Source organism: Salvelinus sp. IW2-2015, linkage group LG5 (assembly GCF_002910315.2).
Source record: "Salvelinus sp. IW2-2015 linkage group LG5, ASM291031v2, whole genome shotgun sequence".
Lineage (NCBI taxonomy): Eukaryota > Metazoa > Chordata > Actinopteri > Salmoniformes > Salmonidae > Salvelinus > Salvelinus sp. IW2-2015.
Window position 1 is genome coordinate 30,437,001 of NC_036844.1, and position 17,632 is coordinate 30,454,632.

The 17,632-nt window shown below is 43.3% G+C and overlaps 1 protein-coding gene across 1 annotated transcript in view; it reads right to left on the reverse strand.

Annotated features, from left to right (window-relative positions):
- Window positions 1–6,452: 6,452 nt before the first annotated feature.
- LOC111963719 (MAP7 domain-containing protein 2-like) overlaps window positions 6,453–17,632 on the reverse strand; it is a 24,874-nt gene continuing 13,694 nt past the window's right edge. Inside the window, exons 7-19 of the mRNA XM_023987218.2 lie at window positions 13,849–13,970; window positions 13,577–13,692; window positions 13,040–13,491; window positions 12,772–12,922; window positions 12,464–12,623; window positions 12,214–12,318; window positions 12,046–12,105; window positions 11,677–11,781; window positions 11,488–11,547; window positions 11,120–11,171; window positions 8,691–9,354; window positions 8,019–8,297; window positions 6,453–7,869 (exon numbers count right to left, since the gene is read on the reverse strand). Of these exons, the coding sequence (XP_023842986.1) occupies window positions 8,039–8,297; window positions 8,691–9,354; window positions 11,120–11,171; window positions 11,488–11,547; window positions 11,677–11,781; window positions 12,046–12,105; window positions 12,214–12,318; window positions 12,464–12,623; window positions 12,772–12,922; window positions 13,040–13,491; window positions 13,577–13,692; window positions 13,849–13,970 (2,306 nt within the window). The 3' untranslated portion in view covers window positions 6,453–7,869; window positions 8,019–8,038. The remainder of the gene's footprint in view (window positions 7,870–8,018; window positions 8,298–8,690; window positions 9,355–11,119; window positions 11,172–11,487; window positions 11,548–11,676; window positions 11,782–12,045; window positions 12,106–12,213; window positions 12,319–12,463; window positions 12,624–12,771; window positions 12,923–13,039; window positions 13,492–13,576; window positions 13,693–13,848; window positions 13,971–17,632) is intronic.

Genomic DNA, 17,632 nt, shown 5'->3' on the forward strand with positions numbered 1-17,632 from the left:
CTTCTCAGTTCCTATGCTTCCTGGCTGATGTTTTGGTCACTTTTGAATGCTAGCGGTGCTTTCACTCCTAGTGGTAGCATGAGACGGGTCTACAACCCACACAAGTGGCTCAGGTAGTGCAGCTCATCCAGGATGGCACATCAATGCGAGCTGTGGCAAGAAGGTTTGCTGTGTCTGTCAGCGTAGTGTCCAGAGCATGGAGGCGCTACCAGGAGACAGGCCAGTACATCAGGAGACGTGGAGGAGGCCGTAGGAGGGCAACAACCCAGCAGCAGGACCGTACCTCCGCCTTTGAGCTGGAGGAGCACTGCCAGAGCCCTGCAAAATGACCTCCAGCAGGCCACAAATGTGCATGTGTCTGCTCAAACGGTCAGAAACAGACTCCATGAGGGTGGTATGAGGCCCGACGTCCACAGGTGGGGGTTGTGCATACAGCCCAACACCGTGCAGGACGTTTGGCATTTGCCAGAGAACACCAAGATTGGCAAATTCGCCACTGGCGCCTTGTGATCTTCACAGATGAAAGCAGGTTCACACTGAGCACATGTGACAGACGTGACAGTCTGGAGATGCCTGTGGAGACGTTCTGCTGCCTGCAACATCCTCCAGCATGACGTTTGCGTGGGTCAGTCGTGGGGTGGCATTCTTTGGGGGCCGCACAGCCCTCCATGGGCTCGCCAGAGGTAGCCTGACTGCCATTAGGTACCGAGTGAGATCCTCAGACCCCTTGTGAGACCATTATGCTGGTGCGGTTGGCCCTGGGTTCCTCCTAATGCAAGACATGCTAGACCTCATGTGCCTGGAGTGTGTCAGCAGTTTCTGCAAGAGGAAGGCATTGATGCTATGGACTGGCCCGCCCGTTCCCCAGACCTGAATCCAATTGAGCACATCTGGGACATCATGTCTCGCTCCATCCACCAACGCCCACGTTGCACCACAGACTGTCCAGGTGTTGGCGGATGCTTTAGTCCAGGTCTGGGAGGAGATCCCTCAGGAGACCATCCGCCACCTCATCAGGCAGCATGCCCAGGCGTTGTAGGAGGTCATACAGGCACGTGGAGGCCACACACACTACTGAGCCTCATTTGACTGTTTTTAAGGACATTACATCAACGTTGGATCAGCCTGTAGTGTGGTTTTCCACTTTAATTTTGAGTGTGACTCCAAATTCAGACCTCCATGGGTTGATCAATTTGATTTCCATTGATCATTTTTGTGTGATTTTGTTGTCAGCACAATTCAACTATGTAAAGAAAAATATTATTAAGAATAGTTCATTCATTCAGATCTAGGATGTGTTATTTTAGTGTTCCCTTTATTTTTTGAGCAGTGTATATACACTACCAGTCAAAAGTTTTAGAACACCTACTCGTTCAAGGGTTTTTCTTTATTTGTACTATGTTCTACATTGTAGAATAATATTTACAGACATCAAAACTATGAAATAACACATATGGAATCATGTAGTAACCAAAAAAGTGTTAAAGAAATCAAAATATATTTTATATTTGAGATTCTTCAAATAGCCACCCTTTGCCTCGATGAGAGCTTTGCACACTCTTGGCATTCTCTCAACCAGCTTCAACTGGAATGCTTGCAGTCTTGAATGAGTTCCCACATATGCTGAGCACTTGTTGGCTGCTTTTCCTTCACTCTGCGGTCCAACTCATCCCAAACCATCTCAATTTGGTTGAGGTCGGGTGATTGTGGAGGCCAGGTCATTTGATACAGCACTCCATCACTCTCCGTCTTGGTCAAATAGCCCTTACACAGCCTGGAGGTGTGTTGGGTGTGGAGGATGAATCCGAATTAGTTGGGTAACATAGATAAATAAGATGTTTTATTTACATAATATGCTTATGTGAGATACTTGTCATTAGAATGTCTCCTTTTGGACTATACTGTTGGCAGTTGCACTTTTCCCTTCTCAGCTAGGGAAAAGTCACTTGGGGCCCAGAGAGGGGAGAGGTCAGAATGGAACATTGTCTTCATATGTGAATGTATCTGTTAAACCATGTGAAGGGATGGTGTGATTAAGGGGGAACCAATTATCTCTTGGCTCCACAATGTCTGTGCGCAAGTCACTCCCCTCAGTGAGCTTGTCCAGGAGTGGGGAGAAGAGGGGGTTTACTTGAGATGGGAGAATATAGAGTTGACAATTGAGTTATGCCTTGGATGAGGTAATGTTTTGGTACTATGAAGTACCAGGAACGAGATTAGAACCTCGTCTTCGAGACCAAACTGAACGATAATTTATAGCTAATGCTATCTGGCTATGGGATACTCCTTTCTCAAGTAAAAGGCCCTTTGTGAAGTTTTCCTAAGATCTGTGGTTCGTCATGTAAATTGAGAGGGGTGTATCTTGGCTATAAAATATCTTTGTATTCGACTGTAGGGACTCTCAGAATTCATTAGACACTGAATTGATCTGAGAGTCAAAGGGCTATGGTGAAGCTCATATTATTAAAAGATTAAGTTTAAGTATAACTCTGACTGGTGTGTGGTTTGTAACTCTCCTCATTTGGTAATACAGGAAATTGCCACGACATGGGTCATTGTCCTGTTGAAAAAGAGTCCCACTAAGCCCAAACCAGATGGGATGGCGTATCACTGCAGAATGCTGTGGTAGCCATGCTAGTTAAGTGTGCCTTGAATTCTAAATAAATCACAGACAGTGTCACCAGCAAAGCACCCCCACACCATACCAACTCCTCCTCCATGCTTTATGGTGGGAAATACACATGCAGAGATCATCCGTTCACCCACACCTCGTCTCACAAAGACACGGTGGTTGGAACCAAAAATGTCCAATTTGGACTCCAGACCAAAGGACAAATTTCCACCGGTCTAATGTCCGTTGCTCGTGTTTCTTGGCCCAAGCAAGTCTCTTCTTCTTATTGGTGTCCCTTTAGTAGTGGTTTCTTTGCAGCAAGTCAACTATGAAGGCCTGATTCACACAGTCTCCTCTGAACAGTTGATGTTGAGATGTGTCTGTTACTTGAACTCTGTGAAGCATTTATTTGGGCTGCAATTTCTGAGGCTGGTAACGAATTAACTTATCCTCTGCAGCAGAGGCAACTCTGGGTCTTCCATTCCTGTGGTGGTCCTCATGAGAGCCAGTTTCATCATAGCGCTTGATGTTTTTTACGACTGCACTTGAAGAAACTTTAAGAGTTCTTGAAATTTTCCATATTCACTGACCTTCATGTGTTAAAGTAATGATGGACTGTCGTTTCTCTTTCCTTATTTGAGCTGTTCTTTCCATAATATGGACTTGGTCTTTTACCAAAGAGGGCTATCTTCTGTATACCACCCCTACCTTGTCACAACACAACTGATTGGCTCAAACGCATTAAACTTCTTCAGGATTGGTGGGTCCCAGGACGGTTGAGCTAACATAGGCTAATGCGATTAGCATGAGGTTGTAAGTAACAAGAACATTTCCAGGGACATAGACATACAGTGGGGAGAACAAGTATTTGATACACTGCCGATTTTGCAGGTTTTCCTACTTACAAAGCATGTAGAGGTCTGTAATTTTATCATAGGTACACTTCAACTATGAGAGACGGAATCTAAAACAAAAACTCAGAAAACACCATTGTATGATTTTAAGTAATTAATTTGCATTTTATTGCATGACATAAGTATTTGATACATCAGAAAAGCAGAACTTAATATTTGGTACAGAAACCTTTGTTTGCAATTACAGAGATCATACGTTTCCTGTAGTTCTTGACTAGGTTTGCACACACTGCAGCAGGGATTTTGGCCCACTCCTCCCTACAGATCTTCTCCAGATCCTTCAGGTTTCGGGCTGTCGCTGGCAATACGGACGTTCAGCTCCCTCCAAAGATTTTCTATGGGTTCAGGTCTGGGACTGCTAGGCCACTCCAGGACCTTGAGATGCTTCTTACGGAGCCCCTCCTTAGTTGCCATGGCTGTGTGCTTCGTGTCGTTGTCATGCTGGAAGACCCAGCCACGACCCATCTTCAATGCTCTTACTGAGGGAAGGAGGTTGTTGGCCAAGATTCTCGCGATACATGGCCCCATCCATCCTCCCCTCAATACGGTGCAGTCGTCCTGTCCCCTTGCAGAAAAGCATCCCAAAGAATGATGTTCCACTTCATGCTTCACGGTTGGGATGGTGTTCTTGGGGTTGTACTCTACTTCTTCTTCCTCAAAACACGGTGAGTGGAGTTAGACCAAAAGCCTCTATTTTTGTCTCATCAGACCACATGACCTTCTCCCATCCCTCCTCTGGATCATCCAGATGGTCATTGGCAAACTTCAGACAGGCCTGGACATGCACTGGCTTAAGCAGGGGGACCTGCGTGCGCTGCAGGATTTTAATCCATGACGGCGTAGTGTGTTACTAATGGTTTTCTTTGAGACTGTGGTCCAGCTCCTTCAGGTCATTGACCGAGTCCTGCCGTGTAGTTCTGGGCTGATCCTCACCTTCCCATGATCATTGATGCCCCACGAGGTGAAATCTTGCATGGAGCCCCAGACCGAGGGTGATTGACCGTCATCTTGAACTTCTTCATTTTTCTAATAATTGCGCAACAGTTGTTTCCTTCTCACCAAGCTGCTTGCCTATTGTCCTGTAGCCCATCCCAGCCTTGTGCAGGTCTACAATTTTATCCCTGATGTCCTTACACAGCTCTCTGGTCTTGGCCATTGTGGAGAGGTTGGAATCTGTTTGATTGAGTGTGTGGACAGGTGTCTTTTATAACAGGTAACGAGTTCAAACAGGTGCAGTTAATACAGGTAATGAGTGGAGAACAGGAGGGCTTCTTAAAGAACAAACTAACAGGTCTGTGAGAGCCGGAATTCTTACTGGTTGGTAGGTGATCAAATACTTATGTCATGCAATAAAATGCAAATTAATTATTTAAAAATCATACAATGTGATTTTCTGGATTTTTGTTTTAGATTCCGTCTCTCACAGTTGAAGTGTACCTATGATAAAAATTACAGACCTCTACATGCTTTGTAAGTAGGAAAACCTGCAAAATCGGCAGTGTATCAAATACTTGTTCTCCCCACTGTATCTGATATTGGCAGAAAGCTTAAATTCTTGTTAATCTAACTTCACTGTCCAATTTACAGTAGCTATTACAGGGAAATAATACCATGCTATTGTTTGAGGAGAGTGCACAGTTATGAACTTGAAAAGTTATTCATAAACCAATTAGGCACATTTGTTCAGTCTTGAAACAAAATTTTGAACAGAAATACAATGGTTCATTGGATCAGTCTAAAACTTTGCAGCTACACTGCTGCCATCTATTGGACAAAATCTAAATTGCGCCTGGGCTGGAATAATACATTAAGGCCTTTATCTTGCATTTCAAAGATGGTACAAAAAAAATACAATGAAACGGTAGATTTTTTCTTTGGATTTTCTTTTACCAGATCCAATGTGTTATATTCTCCTACATTCATTTCACATTTCCACAAACGTCAAAGTGTTTCCTTTCAAATGGTATCAAGAATATGCATATCCTTGCTTCAATGCCTGAGCTACAGGCAGTTCGATTTGGGTATGTCATTTTAGGCGAAAATTTAAAAAAAGGGGCGGATCCTTAAGCGGTTTTAAGAAGGAAAGAAATCCACAAATTAACTTTTAACAAGACAGACCTGTTAATTAAAATGCATTCCAGGTGATCACCTCATGAAGCTGGTTGAGATAATTCCAGTGTGTGCAAATTGTGTGGCAAATGGTGGCTATTTGAAGAATCTCAAATATAAAATATATTTTGATATGTTTCACACTGTTTTGGTTACTACATGATTCCATATGTGTTATTTCATAGTTTTGATGTCTTCACTATTATTCTACAATATATAAAATAGTAAAAAATAAAGAAAACCCCTTGAATGAGTAGGTGTTCTAAAACCTTTGACCGGTAGTGTACATTTGCAAAAATGTCAAAAAACCTGTTTTTGCTTTGTCATTATAGGGTATTGTGTGTAGATTGATGAGGGGGAAAAAACAATTTCATACATTTTAGAATAAGGCTGTAACGTAACAAAATGCGGAAAAAGTCAAGGGGTCTGAATACTTTCCGAATGCATTGTATATGGCTAAACCTTTCCACTTTCATAATTGGAATGAAGAGCACAACACCTAAAGTGCTATAGCCAATAGGATAAGAAAAAGTCTAACAGTTGGTAGAGGCATCGGGCTGTTTTCTAACAATTGATGAAAAATTGATTGTAGGATGAAGTTTGGGTTGGTACACTGACTTTGTACAACATTTTTTCATTAGTTATTATCAAATGATTGTACAGGACATGAAACCATTAAGGCATTGGTATTTACCCACTGGGCACACACTAGCTAGTCTTGTTTTTGACATTTCATATTCAGATTTTTATCAAATATAAATTGTTACATTTTTAAGTGGCATTGTGACCTACTGTAGGCATTCAGATACAACAATACATTATTGTTTTAAGGTTTATTAATAGTACTGATATTTATCATATCATGCTAATGACCCATGCACAATGTCTACAATAGTCACATTTTTTTATTCCTTGCAATGCTGCTTTAGTTAGAGATACGGCAGACACAGTAGGTTTGAACTGTTAATAACATTTTTTCTCTTTAAAACTGATTTTCTACATCCCTGGTTGCTTAGTCTTCAAGTAAAAATCTTGCCATCTTTTGGTGCATTATTTCTCAAAACACAATACAGTCAAAGTGGAACCAGTGACTGACCACTCACATCTGTGCATATACACACCAAAATTACTTAATTTTGACAACACAGCCAACTGGATTCCATCTTGCAAGCCATTTAACATTCAAATGATACCAGCTCACTGGTTTCAGACTTTTGAGGGATCAGGCACAGCTCCGTACTTTGTTGATCGAGGAGGAAAGAGAGAACAAAACCTGCAATGCATGGGTTAGTGACAATCTGGATTATACTGAGGAATGTTTCTGTACAGCTTCTTTATGTTGACTTTTGAGTTGCAGTAGGGCCTACTGTTTGACCTGGGTTCAAGTATTATGGCACACATGCTACAATCCCAATCGCACAGCAGGTTGGATACATACATTGTGACAACAAGCTTGAGTCTCTTGGGAGTGAATTATGTCCAGGGAGATACAAGCTAGCCTGAGGCATCCACAGCCAGACAAAACTGGACTTTTCAGTGGAACAATCTAATTGAAAGATCAGTACATACTAAACTACAGTGGGTGGATACAGACCAACATTAATCTTTCAATCATTAAAGGAACAATACTTCTGTCGTAAGAGGAACAATACTGCAGTAGCAAAGGCAACTTACTGATATGATTCTCTACATGGGTATGTGGGGTCTTTCACTATAACAATTATTTAAGGAGAAGAGAGGCAATCACCAGTCTGTGTTTCTACTCAACTACAGAATAAGAGCTTTTGTTTTTAAATTAGATTGAACTTTCTTAGCTAACTGCTATATATCATGACAGATAGTCAAAAGTAAATTGCTTCATGGGCACTTTGTTTCATTGAGACAGTCCTACACACACACACACGTTTCAGACACTAACAACGGCTCTATGCAATACATGACATGACACAGATAGCTATGACTATCATCAAGGTATTATCTGACAAGTACAGTAAATCTATGAATATTATTGTCACTTATGCTCCGTGGTCCAAGGCTATAAAGACAGATGCATTGTAGGAGGTTGAAGGTTAATGGACATTCAAGGTTGGAGACCAACAAGGAGGATCAAAAACTAAATTCAGAGTGCCTTTCTCTCTCATCTCAAGAGGTGCAGAGATTTCCATCCTCAATAACACCAGACAACATAGATGCATTCCCTCTGCTCTCTCCATCATGGCTTGCCAGTCCAGGGCTCTGAAAAGAAAAAGGTCATCATAAGATTCTGTGTGTTTGAGAGAAGCTAGTGTGGGCGAGCTACGGTATCTGACAACTTGCGTTTGTGATGTAAAGTGTGTAAACATGCACCTGTGAACATTCTCATAGATTCACATTCTCATCCTCACATTAATTTTTATGTACCGGACTACTGGTAGTTGAACTTGTGTGAGGGTGGAGGATGAGATTGGATGAGCTTGGAATCGGCACCGGGGCTACAGAGCCCCTCAATCAGGTTCTTGTTGCAGTCTCCTAGGCTTCCAATGGGGGAGAGTTTGGGGTAGGCCACATGGCCCGTCAGGTCCAGCAGATCTTCCAGGGCTCGGGCATTACTCATGCCGTTGTGCTGGACCTCATTGACTGGGGAGTACTCTGGGATGGAGACGAGCTCCTCCTTGGAAACTGGGCTGAGAGAGGACAAGGGATGGAGCAAATTTGTAAATTTCATAATGGTTATTCCCTCGATGGTATACTACTATGGAGCATGCTGCCCTTGAGTAATCAAGGGCGGATATGAGGTGAATAATTTATTATGCAAAGTGTTAAATGTGAAGCCATTTTCATTATCAATATTCCTCAGGGTATGACGAAGTGCTGTGGAAAAGCTCCAAATAGGATTCTGTTGATACAAAATCCCTAATATGCCCTGAGGGTAACACGCATAGGTAGCTGGTATGGTGGGCAATACATATGCAAATGTTCATACTAACCAGTATCAGTTGCATTTATTGTTTGAATCAGTTATACGTACATCATCATGTATTCCTGTAGATAGACATGGCCTTGCTCTGATGGCTTACCTGACCTCCATGGACTGCACCTCGTCATACACCCCGCTGCTTTTCACAACCAATGGCTCCAGGTTGATGAGTGGAGGTGGGGGTCGGCCCACCGGTAGGGACGCCATGGACGGTTTCTTGGGCTGCACCTCTTGTCCGATTGTCTGTGTGGTCAACTTCACGTTTACTTGGGTACTCTTCTGGATTTTGAGCTGAGCAGTGGCTTGGCTGCTCACCTGGGTTTCCTCCGGTTTCTTCACCTGTACATTCACTTGGACACTCTCCTGTTTTCCCGCTTGGGGAGCATCGGGTCTCTTTGTATTATCCAGATGATTAATTTGGTCAATGGTCTTTGCATTCACCTGTGCACTCTCTTGCTGGTTCACTTTGGAAGCGACCCGTCCCTTCACAAAGACACTCTCTTGCTTGAGAACCTGGGCTGCACCCTGTCCATTCACTTGGGCTGTCTGTTGTTTATTTATTTGTTTAGCGTGCTGTCCCTTTTGCAGATCATTCTTCAGTGGGGTTACCTGGTAGGTGGCTTGTCCCTTCACCATGGCACTGTCCTGCTTGTTGACATGGATAGTGACCTGTTCATTAACCTGAGACTCAACCTTTGGGTTTTCTTGCACATTCACCTGAGCATTAGTTTCAATCTTCATCTTTGAGTTCATTTGCATTTCCCCTGTAGAGAACAAAATTATCACATTGCACAGGACTATTCCCTGAGAAAGAGCACCACAAGACCTGACCAAGGACGGCTTAAAAATATGCTAAATATACACAAATCCCATGCCTCCCCTAGAATCATGTCAGAATTTGTTAAATCCCTGGCCACTATTACCCCTTGAAATTGTCCCATTCCTTAACCTATATACACCACTGTGGCAACATATCATACATGACTACCTTTGTGAGCCAGAGGGGTTTCCAAGATCAAGTAGACAGGCAGATTTGCTACTGCCCTCTGTTCTACATCAGCTAATCAAATAGAACAAGAAATGCAGATTCGTCTTTCTCTTCAATTTCATTACATTTTCTAAATACTGTATGTATTAGGTAACAACACATCCGCCACGCTGATCATCAACACGGGGGCCCCTCAGGGATGCGTGCTCAGTCCCCTCCTGTACTCCCTGTTCACTCATGACTGCACAGCCAGGCACAACTCCAACATCATCATTAAGTTTGCTGATGACTCAACATTTGTGGGCCTGATCACCGACAACGATGAGACAGCCTATAGGGAGGAGGTCAGAGACCTGACCATGTGGTGCAAGGACAACAACCTCCGCCTCAACGTGATCAAGACAAAGGAGTTGATTGTGGACTACAGGAAAAGGAGGACCGAGCACGCCCCCATTCTCATCAACGGGGCTGCAGTGGAGCAGGTTGAGAGCTTCAAGTTCCTTGGCGTCCACATCAACAACAAACTAACATGGTCCAAGCACACCAAGACAGTCATGAATTGGGCACGACAAAACCTATTCCCTCTCAGGAGGGTAGTGCGTACGGCCCAGTACATCACCGGGGCCAAGCTTCCTGCCGTCCAGGACCTCTATACCAGGCGGTATCAGAGGAAGGCCCTAAAATTTGTCAAAGACTCCAGCTACCCTAGTCATAGACTGTTCTATCTGCTACCGCACGGCAAGCGGTACCGGAGCGCCAAGTCTCGGTCCAAGAGGCTTCTAAACAGCTACTACCCCCAAGCCATAAGACTCCTGAACAGCTAATCAAATGGCTACTCAGACTATTTGCACCCCCCCCCCCCCCCGCTGCTGCTACTCTCTGTTATTATCTATGCATAGCCACTTTAACAACCTACCTGCATGTACATAATTATCTCAATTACCTCGACACCGGTGCCCCCGCACATTGACACATTGACTCTGTACCGATTCCACTTGTATATAGCCCCGCTATTGTTATTTACTGCTGCTCTTTAATTATTTGTTTTTCTTATCTCCCTTTTTTTTTGTATTTTCTTAAAACTGCATTGTTGGTTAAGGGCTTGTAAGTAAGCATTTCACTGTAAGGTTGTTTCACCTGTTGTATTCGGCGCATGTGACAAATAACATTTGATTTGATGTTCAACCTTTCTAGTGAAAAATAGTAAGGATGAAGTTACATGCTGAGGGCTGCATTGTGGCAGGAACAGAGGAGTTATAAATAGCCAAAGACCTTGAACATAATCTAGGATGCAGAGCGAATCCAATCCTCTCCTGAGGACAGGTATTGGAAAAACACTGCTAAATTACAGCCATGCAGGAGTCTCCTATGTTGATGGAAAAGTACTGGGGTCTCTCACCCACCATGCCCAGACTAACCCACTGCTGCCACTGGGTGGGACTCCTATACAACATGCTTTAGTAAGCATTTATACATTCATAGGGGGTCTTTCCTGCTTGGGCAGGCAGAGTATCAGTGGATGAGTGGAATGGATCACCTACCTGGTGGTGAGACAGGCTGAGGCAGAGTATCCACCTGCCCTTCCTCATTCTGCTTCAATATGGAACAAAGATGGAGGGAACATTTATTATTCCACAGCAAATAAGAACAAAATGATGTACAATGTTGTGTGATTAAGACCTGTAGTAATCAGGACGCATAAACCAATGTATCAACAATGATACAATTTAATCCTGATAATGATCACAACATAGATATAAAAACAAAAGCTCAAGCTGCAAAGCACATACTATGTTAGTATGCAATACCTTACAAGATCACACAACATCACATGGATAATACAGCAGTCAGCAGGTCCCTTCCTTGAAGCCGTGCAGAGCTATGAGAACGGCAGGCACATCTACAGTACCTTCATCTCAGCCTGGTTCTCATCACTCTTCCTGGTTCTCTTCATTATCTCCTCAATTCTCTGTGGGGATTGCATCAACATTTGATTAAGGACTGGTTCAGACTTTGATGACGTGTATTGAGCGGTGCAGACTGGGTTTCAGAGGCTGATTTATTCAGTAATAAGCATTGAGTTCTGAGTCATAAAAACCTTCTTCCGCAGATGTCTCTCCTCTTCTTGTTGTAGCTTCAGTATCTCTCTCTCCTGACGCTGATGCTCCGCATCCTTCTGTGCCTGTAACTCGGCCTCCTCCTTCTGTATTGATGAAGATAGAGGATTTATGCTTGGAAGTGGAACAGTACAGTGTACTGTGCAAACAACCCATGTTAAGCATGCACCAGAGTATACTTTCTGCATATCACCATACAGACAGTCACAACATAGTGACCCCCCCCCCCCCCCCNTTGGTATGCAATACCTGACAAGATCACAAAACATCACGTGGGTATTATAGGAGTCAGCAGGTCTCTTTGCTTGAGGCGTGCAGAGCTATGAGAACGGCAGGCATCTCTACAGTACCTTCATCTCTTCCTGGTTCTCATCACTCTTCCTGGTTCTCTTCATTATCTCCTCAATTCTCTGTGGAGATGTAGCAACATACAGACTTTGATATGTACTGAGTGCTGCAGACTGGGTATCAGATATACTGATTAATTCAATAATAATTGAATTTGGAGTCATAAAAACCTTCTTCCTCAGCTGTCTCTCCTCCTCCTCTTGCAGCTTCAGTATCTCTCTCTCCTGATGCTGACGCTCTGCATCCTTCTGAGCCTGAAACTCGCCCTCTTCCTTCTGTATTGATAAAGACGCAGGATTTATGCTTGGAATAATGTAAGACATGTACTGTGCATATACACAACCTTACACACAAACATGCACATACACCAGAGAAACATATCACCATACATAAAGTGACCCCCCCACTGTGACCCCTGACCTCTCTGTCCATCTGGACCTGTAGCTCCTTCTCCCGGACCTCCCTCTGCCGTTTCTCCTCTTCCGCTCTCCTCCTGCGGAGGTCCTCCTGTCTGCTCTTCTCCTCCTCCTGCCGTGCCCGCTCCTCTGCCTTTCTCCTCCTCAGCTGCTCCGCCTTCAGACTGAGTGACACAGAGACAGACATGATGACTTGCAGTATATGCTATCAGTCACATCCACAGACACGCAGACACACCATCTGTCCGTCATGTACTGACAAACAAAGAGACGCATGGTGACACTAACCACTGAGACAAACAGTCTCCTTACCGCTCATCCTCCTCCTGCTCACGATGTTGTTTCTCCTCCAGCTCCTTCTGCACCCTGGCCAGACGCCTACGCTCCGCTAGCAGTCTAGATGCTTCCTCTGCGCTTGTCGTTCCAGCAATTCCTTTTCCTGTTGGCGTCACTGACGATGGCTCTGTCACAAAGATAAATGCCCAAATCAGTGTGCATTGAAACTCGTGCCCTTGCGACAATGCACTGATAGATGTACATAAATATTGATATACACAAAACGATTGGTAAAGAGTTTCACCTGTGCTCTTATCTGCATTCAGGTCGCTGCAGGTGGACTTTGGCATCTTCTTGTCTGGAGGGTCTATTTTGGATGCTTTCCTATCAGTAGTCTCAGCCATAGGACTCTTCTTATCAGGGTTGTCCTTCTTTTCAGAAATCTCACCTTTTAAGTTATTACTGGGGGTCTCAGTTTTTGGGAATCTCTTTTCTGGGGTCTCGGTGTTGGACAGTTTTTTTTCAGCGGTGTCGGCTTGAGAAGACTTCTCAGGGCTCTGAATATCAGACATCTTTTTCACAGGGGTCTCTGGCTTGGAGACATTTCTGTCACTGATGTTGTTGTGCCCTTTGGCTTCTTCAACTTGTCCGTCCTCCTTCTTGTTGCCGTTGGTAACCGGGGTGGTGGGTCTGTGCCTGATGGGAGAAGAGTGGTACTGGCGCACAGTGCAGGGAGACTGGGTACAGCTCAGCAACCTAGCAACAAGAAAGACATCATCACCCTCTGTCACAATAACTAGGACCGACCACATGGATTCAGCAGCAGGACAGCGAGTCTTACTTGGGGGTGGCGGGGGAGGCTGAGCGTCTGGTGAACATGGCTGGGGATTCTGCTCTTCTCACAGGGGAGCCTGTCGCCGGGGAGCCAGTCCTTCTCTCTCTGCGCAACCTCTCCTTCTGAAAACACACCAGAGAGAATGTCAGTGTGTGTGCATGTGTATGTAATCCTGCCAACATGGCCCTGCCAACATGGCCCTGCCAACATGGCCCTGCCAACTCTTCACTGGTTTCTGTCTATTCCACAACAAAGTGGGTAGGTAAAACAAGTCTGACCTTGGGGGTTTGAGGGGTGGAGATAGACCCCCCTGCTGACTCCTCTGGAGAGCCCTGGAGCCTCCGTCGATTAGCCCGGCTTGGTGAGCCCCGATAGGGTGACCTGTGGGGGCTGCAGGGAGCTGCACAACGACAGACATCAGACACTCAGAGGTCAAAGGATAAAATTATTATCAAGTTAAGATGTATTGTGGTCAGAGGAGATACAATGATGGTAATTCCATATTTTCTGATCAATATCCACAGTATAGGTATGGAGGAAACTAACTATACTATCAATTTTTGTAATGAAACATACAAATTATTTTGTCTTTTCACATGGTCATCTGTCGCAAGTTAGAGTGATGTTTGCACAATCCCCCCAAATACATCACGAATACTATATAAATTTACATTTAGAAAATAAAATAAAAACACCCACACACTTTTGATTGCAAAAAAATGTTTATGCTGAAGCAACATTACTACTGCCATATTTACAGTGGTGTAGTGGAGGGTAAACACCCTTTACTCACCTTTTTTATTTCACACGAGCGTTACAGAAAAATTAATTGAAAGTACTGTGTTTATCCACCTATTTTGTTTACCACTACATCACTGTACATTATGTAAGGCATGCAATGTTAAGCAACACTTTTGTGAAGCATCTTAGCGTGTAGGTATTTTTTCTCCTTGTCACTCCAAAACATACACACAAACACAGTAGACAGCTGTTACACACATACTGAATACACACATTTAAACACATCTATACCCTCAGACACATACATTCACAAAAGCCAGACCTAGACATAAATAAAGTAGATAAAATGGCATGTCTATCGGCAGAAGTAGAAATGCTGCCATGCAGTCCCTAGTTTCTACATCACTAATGCTGCACGATGTCACCGGTGTGTTACCTGTCTGGAAACATTTACTGTCTATGTGAAAAAACTTGTCGATCCAGATGTTTTGTCTAGCTGCTACCTGTGCATCAGTGGCAGGGCAGATGGAGGTCTGCTGCACTGTGGCACTGGACCATAGAGGAGTGAGTGTGGGTAAGAAGGCGGTGGACCATCAGGCTCTCCACAGAGTTCAGGTGACAGCGCTTGGCTGATGGAGGGGTCAGGGGTCAATGGAGGAGTTGGCAGGAGAGGACGGAGATGAGGATGACGAACAAAACAAAACGCCATGAGGGACATGAGACGGAGAAATTAAGGTGCTAGAAGCAGAAGGAGAAGAGGAACGGGGCTAAGAATGCTTGTTCTAGACTAGTGAGTACTGTACTCCCGGAGAATGGAAAAGATGTATGGGTCTGCCTCAAAAATGTCTCATTGTCATTTGTGATGACACCGACAGAAGTAGCTATTAGCAGTGAGGGTGAGAGTAGCAGTTGCCGAAGTCATAGTGTTTAGGGTAGTAGTAGTAGCATTGATAGTAGTAGTATAATAGTACTAGTAGTGGTGATAGCAGCAGCAGTAGCAGTAATAGTAGCAGTAATAGTGGTGATAGTGGTAGTACTAGTGGTGATAGTAGCAGTAATTGTAGCAGTAATAGTAGTAATAGTGGTGAAAGAAGCAGTAGTAGTAGAAGTAATAGTAGTAATAGTGATGATAGTAGTAGTACTAGTGGTGATAGTAGTAGATGGAGTACTACTACTAGTAGTACTACTAGTATTAGTGGTGATATAAGTAGTAGTAGTACTAGTGGTGAAATAAGCAGTTGTAGTAGTAGTAGTAGTAGTACTAGCAGTGATAGTAGCAGTGGTAGCAGTAATAGTAGCAGTACTAGTGGTGATAGCAGTAGAAGGAGTAGTATTAGTGGTGATAGCAGTAGAAGGAGTAGTAGTAATGGTGATAGTAGTAGTAGAAGGAGTAGTAGTAGTACTAGTGGTGTAAGAAGCAGTAGTAGTAGTATGAGTGGTGATAGTAGCAGTAATAGTAGTAGTAGCAGTAGTACTAGTGGTGGCAGTAGTAGTAGTACTAGTAGTAGTAATGATAGTAGCAGTAATAGTAGTAGACGTAGTGGTGATAGTAGTAGAAGGAGTAGTACTAGTGGGGATAGTAGTAGAAGGAGTAGTACTAGTGGGGATAGTAGTAGAAGGAGTAGTACTCGTGGGGATAGTAGTAGAAGGAGTAGTACTCGTGGGGATAGTAGTAGAAGGAGTAGTACTAGTGGGGATAGTAGAAGGAGTAGTAGTACTACTAGTAGTAGTGGTGGTGATAGTAGTAGTACTAGTGGTGGTAGTAGTAGTAGTAGTAGTACTACTAGTGGTGATAGTAGTAGAAGGAGAAGTAGTAGTGGTGATAGTAGTAGTAACTAGTTACTACTACTACTACTACTCTCCTATATTACACAACTATACTATTACACACCAGTACTACTACTACTACTACATCATCACCCACTATACTACTAACTACTATCACCACTAGTATATTACATAACTACGTTACCTACCCTAGTCTCTTCTACGGAACTATCACCACTAGTACTACTACTACTACTCTTCCTACCTATACCTACACTAGCTTACTACTTACTAATAAATACACCACCACTAGTCCTGTATCGACACTGTCTACTTCTCATATCACCTAAGTATACTCTCCCACTACCTATAACTACTCATCAACTCTACTACACTAACTACTACTACACCACTAGTATACTTATTCTACGACATCACTACTACCTTACTAGTACTACTACTTACTATCCCCAACTACTACTTCTCCTTCTCTACTGATCACCAACTAGTACTTACTACTATCCCCATTAGTACTAAACTACTAGCTACTACTATCAACCAACTAGTACTACTCCTCTACGTACTATCAACCAGCTAGTAGTACTACTACACTACTACTCTTTCTACTACTATACCACTATTACTTTCCGTTCTACGCTACGAATCCCCACGGAGTACTACTACTCACTCTATCACCACTAGCACTACTACTATCACCACTAGTATACACTACACCTCTACTACTATCATACCACTAGTTATATACTAGTATTCTCCTTCTACTACTATCACCTCTAGTAGTCACTATCTACTAATACTAACTCATCACTCTTCACTATATCACCACTACTACTTCTCCTCTACTACGATCCCACTAGTACTACTACTACTACTACTATATATCAACCACTAGTACTACTACTATCACCACTAGTTATACTACTACTACTACTACTACTATCACTACTACTACTATCACCACTAGTACTACTACTACTAAACTACTACTACTTACTATCACCACTAGTACTACTACTTCTCCTTCTACTACTATCACCACTAGTAGTACTACTACACTACTACTCCTTCTACTGACTATTCACCACTACTACGTCTCCTTCTTACTACGATCCCCACTAGTTACTACTCTACTACTATCACCACTAGCACTACTACTATCACCACTAGTACTACTACTACTACTACTATACTATCACCACTAGTACTACTACTAGTACTTCTCCTTCTACTACTATCACCACTAGTAGTACTACTACTACTACACTTACTTACTCCTTCTACTACTATCACCACTACTACTTCTTTCTATACGATCCCCACTAGTACTACTACTACTATCACCACTAGTACTACTACTATCACACTAGTATTACTACTACTACTAACTACACTACTACTACTTAATCACCACTAGTTCTACTACTAGTACTTCTCCTACTACTATCACCACTAGTAGTACTACTACTACTATACTACTACTACTATTCCCAACTAGTACTACTACAACTACTACTACTACTATCACCACCAGTA